The sequence below is a fragment of the Astyanax mexicanus genome, chromosome 23, assembly GCF_023375975.1.
Source record: "Astyanax mexicanus isolate ESR-SI-001 chromosome 23, AstMex3_surface, whole genome shotgun sequence".
Taxonomy (NCBI): domain Eukaryota; kingdom Metazoa; phylum Chordata; class Actinopteri; order Characiformes; family Acestrorhamphidae; genus Astyanax; species Astyanax mexicanus.
Genome location: NC_064430.1, coordinates 6,966,670 through 6,978,518, shown reverse-complemented (window position 1 = coordinate 6,978,518; position 11,849 = coordinate 6,966,670). Strand labels below are relative to the sequence as shown.

Sequence of the window (11,849 nt, the reverse complement as noted above, 5' to 3'; positions counted from 1 at the left end):
GATTAATCACAATTCAACACATTTATTTATTTTTCTTTAATTACATCACAACATGTTGCAAGGTGCATGAAAGAAAACACCACCTAAACTGAGAGAGTGATTATTTCCATTATTTAGACTCCACATGGTTCAGGCATCCATATCAACACCTCAAACGAATGAAATGTAACTGAAATAAAATGAACACAAGCACCAAACACGCAGCTACTGAGTGAAATGATCAAATAATGCAATTTATATGGCACATGGTGCATGAGTAATGAGAGTATTGGGAAGGTGTGGTGTGGTGTGTGTGACCTCAAGATAAATCGGCAAATAAATACAATAAATTCGTTCTTCTCGGTAGTTTGACCATTGAGACATCCTGAGGTCACAGTTTTAAGTCTGGAAGACTATAAGAGGGGCACACGAGGCCCCAGGGTGTCCGTCCCAGAGTCAAGTCCACTGTCCATCTCACTTCTTCAGATCATCTTTGGAGATTTGAGCTGCAAAGTAAAGCAAGAGATGTAAGAAAACTGTTTATCTTTAAGAGAAAAAGGCTTTATATTGCTACAATTATTCACATATAGTGTAAGTACAATAAAACACAACAAAACACTGATGCAGGGGTTTCAAACGTAAGGTTCATGTGCCTAAACCATCCACAAGCTACGTGGGATTAACCACTATCTTATATCGGCTTACCAGAACAATCAGGGTTCCTCAGTGTAGCACTGTTGAACGGTATTTACGGGGGCTTACTGCGTCTGGGGGTTAGCCGCTAATGCTAATGCTGCTGCACCCAGCCTTAGTGGAAATCTGGAAATCTAACGGAAGCGATTTACTCATCTAAATAAACAGTTTTCAGAAGAAAAATCTGCGTAGATTAACATCCAGCACATAGCAGACGTATGAAGCAGATGTATAAGCCATAGTTCCTGATTATCTCACTCTTTCCGTCCAGATGTTTTGTGCTGTTCAGGTCCAAAGGAGTCTTGCTCCTTACTTTTCAATCTTAGGGAGTTTTTTGTGCTTATTTAAAAGAGGCATGGACTTATATCTCTGTAAAGCTGCTTTGTATTTAATATTTATATTAAATACAAAGCAGCTTTTAATATTCAATATTTAACGTAAAAAGCACTATATAAATAAAATAAAATTGTATTTAATGTGAAAGGCTTGTTAATAAGCTTGAATCAGATGTGTTGTGAGAAAGGAAATCCATAAACTTGCAGGACAGGAGGGCGCCAGGGCCAGGATTGAAGAATCCTGTCTTATGTCGACCTTAATCCAAACAATTTTTAACTATTTTAACAATGTCAACAACCAAAATTACTGCTACGGGAAGCCGCAAGGCAAGGTTTGTGGAACTGGACATGGATGAGACTCTGGCGATGGCTCAGAAACCATGGTTCTCCTGGAGTGTAGAAAAGAAGTAGAAACTGGTGGAGCTGTGGAGTGAGTAAGAGTGTCTCTTTGACGTGTCTATATACCATGACAAAGTGCAAAAGATATCTTTTACTAAAAAAATAAATTAAATATTGACCCTACAAGAGTGCGTCAGACTTTAGTCTATTAAAAGTTTTTTTCTAAGTTGGCTAGTGTACATTTAGCATTAAACTGTGTTTTAAGGGGGGTGGGACATCATTGATTCAGACCTATAGCACAACCAATCAGAATCTTCATTTGGGCAGGGGCGGGGCTCGGTAACTCCTAGAGAACTTGCATGCATGCAGTGCGGCCCGTTATCTAAAATCTATTTTCTATTAAGAGTTTCACACCCATGCACTAAAGCATGCAGATGTGTGATTGCTTCGATTTGGGCACTGCAAAATAGGATTTACAGAAAAAATAGGACTTAATAAGAGTGGATCAGATACAGCAGCAGTGCTGCTGGAGTTTATTAAAACTTCACTGTCATTGCTGGACAGAGAATAGGCAGCATCCTGTTCCCACTGATGAAGGACTAGAGGATGACCAACACAAACACAAAAAAACGGTGCAGAAACAGATTTAGAGATTCTGTCTCTGACTTTACATTATCTACAAGGTGGAGCAGCTGTAGGTAGGAGTGTGTAATAGAGTGGAGGACAGTAAGAGATTAAACACAGTGTTTAAAAACTCCAGCAGCACTGCTGTATCTGATCCACTCACTGTACAGCCAGCACAACACAAAGTAATAACACCTAATATATATATAAATACAGCTCTGGAAAAATTGAGAGTTTCTGAATCAGTTTCTCTGATTTTGCTATTTATAGGTTTATGCTTGAGTATAATATACATTGTTGTTTACAGACAACATTTCTCCCAAATTCCAAATAAAAATATTGTCATTTAGAGCATTTATTTGCAGAAAATGAGAAATGGCTGAAATAACAAAAAAGATGCAGAGCTTTCAGACCTTAAATAATGCAAAGAAAACAAGTTCATATTCCTAAAGTTTTAAGAGTCCAGGAATTAATATTTGGTGGAATAACCGTGTTTTTTTGCATCTTGAATCATGCATCTTGGCATGTTCTCCTCCACCAGTCTTACACACTGCTTTTGGATAACTTTATGCCTTTACTCCTGGTGAAAAAAATCAAGCAGTTCAGCTTGGTTTGATGGCTTGTTATCATCCATCTTCCTCTTGATTATATTCCAGAGGTTTTCAATTTTTAAATGGTCTCTTTTTTTTTCCAGAGCTGTATATAAAGGGTACAGTGCCATCTGTATAGTGGTGATGGACTTACCTTCACAACATTTCACACAGAGCAAATCTGACTTTATTCACGAGCTGGGGGAGTTAATGGGGAAGGGTGATAAAAAATAAAACAGGAAACAACAATGTGGGGATTAAACTTTGGCACACATAAGAAAGGATGGATCTCTGGGAAGGGATCCATTCTGGGCCTTTGGAATGTATGATAAAATACATTTGTCAGGTCCAATATATATTTTGATATATGCCAGAATTTAGCATGTATCAATAAATGTAATGTATTGATACATAGTATTCTGTTTTTGTAGCATATATCCATACATACAAGACACAGTCACTTGAGTAAATATAAGGAGATGTAATGCATATATGATAACACTGCATTGTCATTCATATATGCAATCATATTTTAATAAAATCTGTACAGTACAATAAAACAGAAACAGGCAGGGTGTTACATATATTCCTTTTATTCACCATTATTAGGATGTTTAAAGTAAAAACAAAAAAGTATTCTATTATTTTGGGCGAGGGAGGCAGAAAGAGAGATCTAAGGCTCCAAAAAAATATATCAGTTGAATGTAACCTTTTTACAGAGTATGATTAGGTTGATGATGACTCAAATATAATGATTAATCACTAATGCATTAATGCCAGATGCAGTCAGTAATCCAAGACATGTTGAGGAGCTTAAGTTTGCTTTAGTTTGTTTTAGATTATAATGAAAATGCTCGTCTAATGTTGCTAACAAACACTAGACTTCAACTGTCACAAATCAATATATTTGTAGTGATTATATATAGTATAGTATATATAATAGATGCCCTAAAAAATTTAATCCCGTTATAAACACTTCCGTATCTTCAATAAATTAGATCAGATTCCATTGAGAATCTACAAGCCAAAGAAATGCAGTTAGCATCTAAGCAAAGTAAAGTGCATGTAATAAACATATAAATTAGGAATTCACCTCTTATTTGACATTTACCGTATTTTTCACACTATAAGGCACACAAAAAATTCTTTAATTTTCCCAAAAATCATCAGTGTGCCTTATAATTCGGTGCGGCTTATGTATAAATTCTACCAGTCAGGTTTTAAGGAGCAGACATTAAATTTTTTAAATTGAATATCAGATAATTGACTGCACCTGGGGTAAATTGGTAAATTACAGTTGATGATGATAATTGATTGATTGCCAAACTACTGTATTTCTTTAAATGTCATTTTTGAAGGGCTGTCTGGGTGAAAGTGATGAGGAAAAACGGGGTACTTACGGCGAACCTCCAGCTTGCATTCCACGATGTCCTCTCCGCTGGCATTAACCGCTTTACACATGTACACACCTCCATCAAACGGACACGGCTTCCTGATCTCCAGAGTCAGAACCCCCTGCTTACTGAACATGCGGTACTTGGCTTCATTGGAAATGTCCATCTTGTTCTTGTACCATGTGATTTTGGGCTGAGTAGAGACAAATGAAGAAAATTAAGACTTTGGATTGTTTAGCTGTTGAGTAAACTTAGTGGTTCTATACAGTAAATACAGTCCCATACATAAGTATTGGAACAGTGGGGCCAATATGTTTATATTTGATAGAGACTGAAAACTATAAATGTGTGTTTGACATTATAAGATTAATATTAGACAAAATATCAACATTTCAGCTTTTATTTCCATATATTTACATCTGTATCTGATATACAGTTCAGAAGAAAGCACCTTCTGTCTGAACCCACCCATGTTTCTTGTGAGCAAAAGTGTATTGGACCTTGTGACTGTTGGGTGTGTTCTTGTGCCCATTGATTATTCAAACAATAAATAGCACTGAATGATTATTTAGAGGAGTAACCAACCAACAAAAAGAAAAACAGATAACCAGAGAGCTACCTATGGATGAAAAACAAGCAACTGTGAAACAGAGAGAAGGTGGAACATCAATCAGAGCCATTAGAGCACAAGTATTTGCCACAGCCAGAACAATTGTTTGGAATGTCCTGAAGAAGAAAGTCGTCATTGGTGTACTACGTAACAAGTGAAGAATAGGTAGACCAAAGAAAACCAAAGCAGTTGATGACAGAAATAGTATGAATTCTGTAAAGAAAGACCCTAAAACAACCTAAAGAGACCTTTAGTCTACATCAAAAATAACAATTATGTATTGATCTCACTGTTCCAATACTTTTGGAGGGGACTGTAAAACGAGAACAATTCCAAAAAACATTTACCTGATTATATCATAGACATACACCCACCTAGATCTACCCCCTTCAACACTTCTAGAAGAAAGTCGTCACTGGTGTACTACGTAACAGATGTTGAACAGGTAGACCAAAGGAAACTACAGCAGTTGATGACAGAAATATTGAGTGCTGTAAAAATAGACCCTATAACAACCTGAAGTTACATCAACAATAACCTTCAGTCTACATCAAAAATAATATTAATCGATTAATCTCACTGTTCCAATACTTTTGGAGGGGACTGTTAATTCAGAACCTCCAAAACCAATTTGCCTGATTATATCATAGACATACGCCCATCTAGATCTTCCTCCTTTAACACCCAAGGCTTTGTGGTTTCCTCCAGTTCCTTTCTGGAAACCAGCAGAGCAGATCCAGGGATATCATATCAAAAGCCCATCCTCACCTCATCTATAACCATCATCCTCACAGGAACGAGCTAAACTCCAGTGTATAATCAGAACAGCGGGGTGGATGGCGGGTACTCTGTACTCTGGTCTAAATTAGGAATACGCAGCCTGGTGGACGTTATCTACAATGACAGACTCTCCACATTCCTGGATTTAAGAGATTTGCTTAATCTTCCTAGCAGCTCTTTCTGCTTCTATTTACAACTAAGAACAGTTCGTAATGCTTTCCGAGCCCCCTGGGAACGCAGACCCGGACAATCATCCAATTATTAAAACCTTTATTTAAATCTCTCTCATAGCTCCAAATTATTTTATTAATCCTCCAAACAGAGAGGTGATATAGGAAGAGCTAATCAGGAGATCTCAATCTTAGTACTATTTATTCACTATTCACTATGTAGGGTTTACTTATACTTTATAGTGAACTGACTAGGGAATGACCAAACAACATGAGGGGTCCTCTGTGATTTTATTCCCGTCCAGAACGACCATGTATGTGTTTTTCTCAGACGTCCTCTGAGAAAATTACAGGCTGACTTATCTACTGTTTTTCGCTGAACTCCGTGGTCCTCCGGTAATTTTAGTCCTGTCCGGATCCACATCTCTGAGTTTCACTACCTCACGTTTAATAAAATAGCTATTTGTCCACTGCCTGTGAAAAATATTTTTTCACAGTCGTCCCCCTGAGAAACTAATCCTGTCTATTTACTGTATTTAATTTTTATTTTTTATCCATATGCGGCACTAAATATTGTACACTTTAGTATTGTTTTAGCTTTTTGCTTTTTTTCTATAATATTATTATTTTTTACAAAATGGTAAGTCACTGTTTACGAAATAGACAAACATTCGATTTTTTTTCTACTGTATGATTTTTTTTCTCTATGTATGAAACTCTTATTTACTTACATACTAAATTTATACTATAAATGTTGCAGTATAATAAATATATATATATATATTTTTTTAATTCAGTGTTTTCTAATATCACCAGAAATATCATTATCTTAAAAATACCCTAAAATATTGATATTATTTTGGGGCCATATCGCCCAGCCCTAGAGATAACCATGTGGCCTATCACAACTTCTTAAGCTTTTAATAATGGGTATTTAAATGTACCGTATTTTTCGGACTATAAGGCGCACTTAAAAACTTTTAATTTTCACAAAAATTGACAGTGCGTCTTATAATACGGTGCGCCTTTTGTATGGATTTTACTCGTCAGGTTGTAAGGAGCAGTAAACACACACTCCGTGCAGCGTTATAGAGAGTTTCAGTGCTATACAGAGTCCAGAGCCGTGCAGCTCCGAGGCTGGAGCAGCAATAGCATTAGCTAGATGCTAACCGCTAAGCTAGCTAGCTTATTCACTGTTCAGAGATCAGTATTATCTAAATTTTACTCGTCAGGTTGTAAGGAGCAGTAAACACACACTCCGTGCAGCGTTATACAGAGTTTCAGTGCTATACAGAGTCCAGAGCCGTGCAGCTCCGAGGCTGGAGCAGCAAATAGCATTAGCTAGCTTATTCACTGTTCAGAGATCAGTATTATCTAAATTTTACCCGTCAGGTGTAAGGAGCAGTAAACACACACTCCGTGCAGAGCCGTGCCGCTCCGAGGCTGGAGCAGCAATAGCATTAGCTAGATGCTAACCGCTTAGCTAGCTAGCTTTTTCATTGTTCAGAGATCAGTATTTTCTAAATTTAGCACTTTTAATACTGCTGGAGCAGTATTATTAGAGTTAGATGCTAATCGCTAAGCGTTCACCGTTCAGAGGTGAGTTATCGGCCTGTAAGTCTGTGCTGCTTTGCCTGGCTAGCATTAGCTAGATGCTAAGCGCTAACTCTCTCAGAGGTGAGTTTTATCAGCCTGTAATCTGCTTGTTTACCGTGTTAAAACAAGCTACGGGGGACGAATCGCTAGCTAATATCTCACTGTCTTACCAGAACACGCAGGATTACTCAGTGTAACGCTGTCGTTTAAGTTTGGGTTAACTTTACTAGTTTAGGTGACTAGCTAGCGTGCTAGCGGATAGCTATGCTAACGCTGGTGCAGCAAGCCTTAGTGGACATCTGGAAATCTAAGCTTACTGTAAATAAACTGAAGCACTTTACTCACCCAAATAAACAGTTTTCAGGAGAGGAATCTGTGTAGATTAATATCCAGCACTCGTTTGACTTTGAAAGAGCTAGATTTGTATACTGAGACGCTCCACCGGCAAGCGACCACCCCCGGTGGGGGAAGGGAAACATGGCGCCACCCCTGTTCACTTTGATATAGGCACCCTTTCTAGTGTCACTTAACGCGCCTTATAATGCGATGCGCCCTATGTATGGAAAAATAGCAGAAAATAGGCGTTCTTTGATAGTGCGTCTTATAATACGGTGCGCCTTAAGGTCCGAAAAATACGGTAAATAAAATTAAAAAAATTATATATTGGCAAAATGTAATTAAATATATTTAAATGCATGGTCAGTCACTTAATTAATTATTAATCAATTAATGAATCAATCACCACAATATTCTGTGATAATTCTGTCATAATTAAAACTATGATTTTTTTTTTATGTTGTTTTTTCTTTGTATGTTTAGGAAGGGATACAGTAATAATGTAGTGTAGTGTGGTTTAGGTCTGGCAGACTACAGCCTTTTTTACTGTATTATAATATTTTTAGGGTAGTTTTAATGCTTTTTAACTGAGAGCTTTAATGTAGAAAATAAATATTATCAAAAATAAATATTATTCAGCCCTTATCCAATGCTATTGTTAACATCAAATCACTTTTTTTCTCCTCTGTTTGCCTTGAGATCCTGCTGGGGGGTGCTGGGATCAGACTCCTCAAAACTGCCCTTCTTTTCTTTCTCTCCATCTATCTATCTATTTCTCTCATCATTCTTCTTCTGTTTGATGTTGTTGTTCATTATAAATAAATAATTGATCAGAGGGATTTTGCCAGCTGTCAGATTACTCTGAGTTTCTGTATCCAGAAATAGTCAAGGGCGTTCATCAGCAGCAGGAAGGAGATTTCTTTGAAAGTTTTTTTTTTCATGTGTAAAGGAGTCTGAAGTCCGAGCATGCTCTATCCAGGCTGTGTCCAGGGCCAGAATAATGCCCTTTGACCTTTACGTACATTTTAAAACACGCTCACCTTAGGGATGCCTCTAACAGAACAGCTGAGAGTGGCGTTGTAGCCTGAGATGACGGAGCGGTTCACCAGCGGGTGGGTGAACTTCGGTGCCTCTGAGAAGTCATGCTCTTTGTAATTGGGTGGCTTATACACAATACCTTAGGAGGAAACAGATCAAAATAACATAAGGTTATACTGGAAAACATCATAACACATTTATAACAACCAAAACCATTTATAATTAAAGCTCATTGCAACTTACTGTATTTTTCGCACTGTATGGTGCACTTAAAATCCTTTAATTTTTAGAAAAAATCATTGGTGCACCTTATAATTAGGGCTGCAACTAATGATTATTTTGGTAGGCGACTAATTTAATGACTATTTTTTCGATTAGTCGCTTAGTCAATGATTATTTCTGCCATGTCCTCCATCTCTATGATAGAATGATAAAACGAGAGATTTAAAAGTCATTTAAATGTCTAGATGTTGTTAAATGTGGAAATTACTGATATTTAGTGGTTAAAAATGTAATTTGCGCTTCTGTCCCCATCACTTTGTGTAATGCGGTACTGTTACAAATTAACAATTAATCAACAAAGAAATTTGTAGTCAACAAATTAAAATAATCAACATTGTCGATTATATCGACTAATCATTTCAGCCCTGCTTGTAATTATTTTATAATATAAAAATCTAATTGTTTTATAGGCTGTAAGGAGAAACTCTGCTAAAGTACAGCGTTTATTTATATTTACAATTTCTGGGCATTTGAAAAGGTTTATGTTTATAGAAGGTAATGTTAAACTAATTATCCAAACAATAATTATAAAAATAGCCTATTTGTCTGTAACCCAGCAACAACCAATAGTCATTAAAACAGTAACAAATCTACCAACATGTACTGTACTGCATAACACTGTGCCAAAAAAACAACTTTATTCTTTTATTATAATAATACCAACAGAGTTACATATACCAGGCACCACCAACAAATATGTAATTAATTTTGTTTTTGGTTTATTTGAAAAACTCTGTGTAAAGTCATTAGCATTGCTCACCTGTTTTCTGGATGTAGGCGCTGTCTTTAGAGGGGCAGGGCTCTGGGCTCAGCCCCACCATGTTTATAGCGAACACCCGGAAAACGTATTCGTTCCCCATGATCAGGTCCGACACCACGCAGTTGGTGCGCCGGTACTGTTCGAATACTGTGTACCACTCCTGTAAAACAAACACGAATACACTGTATGTACTGTATAGCTTTAAAACTACGTCTTTAATATTAAATGTACAATGTAAAAAAATATAAAAAGAAAGAAAACACATTGAATAAGAAGACTAGTGTCCACATTTTTGACTGGTACTGTTTATTCTAATCAAGGATTTTTTAGCAGTCCTATTTTAGTCGTTATTTACCTGAGTAGTGCTAATCTAACCATATGTTTACCTCAGCCCTGCACAGCTATTATCTTTAAATCTAATCTAATCTAATGAAGATATGGAAGTGTTTGTAACGGGCTGTCCTCAAAGCTAAAGGTGTTACTTGGAGGAATCTGAAGTATAAAACATATTCTGGTTTATTTTACACTTTTTATTGTTTACTGAATAATTCTGCATGTGTTCCTGTATAGCTTTAAAATTACGTCTTTAATATTAAATGTACAATTTAAAAACATTATTTTTTTTATTAATGATTAATTTGGCATGGCCTATGTGAGGCAAAAAAACAACCGCCTTCGCTGCTAATCTTCATCCGTCATCATGTAATTTGTGCAAACATATTGTAAACCTTATCACACATGCAATATTACATTTCACGATTCATAAATATCTAACTGTACAGCTGTCTTTGTGTCAGCGTTTTACGTTGTGCTATCGCGTTACACATTTATTAAGCCTAATGCCATTAGCATGACAATGCGGACAATGGCGGTAGAGGGGAGTGAAGCGGTGGCTGGCGGGCGCGTTCCGAGGCAGAGGGCCTAAAGTGCTTTTATGTTTAGTAGCGGGGCATCTCTGATTTCTGATTGAGATATTGTGCTGTGAAATGTGAGGATAGCGGGCCTCCCGGACGCATTGTTCCCAATGAGCAGAGAGGAATAAATTGGGCCTAATAACGAGGACGGCTGAAACTCACAACAGGACCCTTTTTAATTTAGACACTAGGCTTTGTGGCTCCGCACAACAATGGGGTGATGAACGTGGTGTACTGGCTGCTTTTAAAACCAGGCCAAGGCTACCGGACCCCTGGTTCGGGAGGGGGGAATGCCTGGCCCATGCTGAGGGCCACAGTTGCTCACAGATGGAGAGCAGCGAGGGTCGTTTTGGAGCTTTACTCGCCAAATTCTCCAAATGGTGTCCTTCTCTCCTCCAGAGGCATGTGAGTCTAGAGGCCAGCCGCCAGTCACAAGAGCAGCTAAAAACATGACCAATGTCCTACCCCAACCACCCCAACCACCAACCCCCCCAATAATCCGCATCCCTTCTGCATAGTGCACATACATTAATCAATTATAGTGGTGTGTCCGGGAGCTTAGCTGCTTTGGTCTGACACTGGAAGACAGATAGGCTTCTAACATTAGTCCCTGGCATATCTCACAGGTCTCCACTCTACTGATCCAAGCACTGCTGTCTTCACTGTAGTGATGGGCTGATCCACATTTTTACATTGTTTTATTTTAGTTTACTATGGGAGTTTTCATTCATGTCTTTATAACTGGAAGTTATTAAAATAGTAAAGGTTAAAGTATTTAAAAAAAAACCCACGAAGAGCTTATTCTAACAGTCATTATTCTATTTAAAGGGCGCACTGTAAATTCAGTTACAAAGGACATATCGTCCAAATATCTCCATTTTTGTCGATTTCTAGTTTACTAAACATAATTAGAACACACAAACCCTCACTTACACTGTATGTATTTTGATGAATGTACCAATAGACATTTTCCAAAATAGCCATTAAAAGTCAATAAAGGTTTTAGGAAAGAGCTCCTATAAAAGTGTTGCTGTTTTAGAGATACATGTTAGATATTTAAATGGGGAAAGTGCTGATATTTTGTGATTAAATATGAAATACCGAATTTTACAGACTATAAGGCACACTGGATTATAAGGCGCATTTTAAGTGACAATAGTAAGGAACAAGGATGTCGCCATGTTTCCCTTCTAATTCAGCAGGTCTCGCAGCTGAGGGCAACCTAAGTAAACAAAACTGTAATTCTTTAAAAAGGTCAAACAAGAGCTGGATGTTAATCTACACAGATTTCTCTCCTGAAAACTGTTTATTTGGGTGAGTAAAGCTCTTCTGTTTACTTACAGTAGGATTAGGTTTCCAGTACTTTAGCGTGGTTAGCAGCAGCGCTAGCCACAGTTGGCGACATCGCT

At 37.4% G+C, this 11,849-nt stretch overlaps 2 protein-coding genes across 2 annotated transcripts in view; both read right to left on the bottom strand.

The window, feature by feature from the left end:
- mybpc3 (myosin binding protein C3) overlaps nt 1-11,849 on the bottom strand; it is an 82,274-nt gene continuing 70,425 nt past the window's right edge. The window contains exons 26-29 of the mRNA XM_049471004.1: nt 9,527-9,686; nt 8,487-8,623; nt 3,961-4,147; nt 1-485 (exon numbers count right to left, since the gene is read on the bottom strand). Of these exons, the coding sequence (XP_049326961.1) occupies nt 454-485; nt 3,961-4,147; nt 8,487-8,623; nt 9,527-9,686 (516 nt within the window). The 3' untranslated portion in view covers nt 1-453. The remainder of the gene's footprint in view (nt 486-3,960; nt 4,148-8,486; nt 8,624-9,526; nt 9,687-11,849) is intronic.
- Nucleotides 1,847-11,849, bottom strand: part of pkp3b (plakophilin 3b) — a 209,806-nt gene continuing 199,803 nt past the window's right edge. The window contains exon 14 of the transcript XR_007429062.1: nt 1,847-2,383. The gene's annotated coding sequence lies outside the window, so the exon portion shown is untranslated. The remainder of the gene's footprint in view (nt 2,384-11,849) is intronic.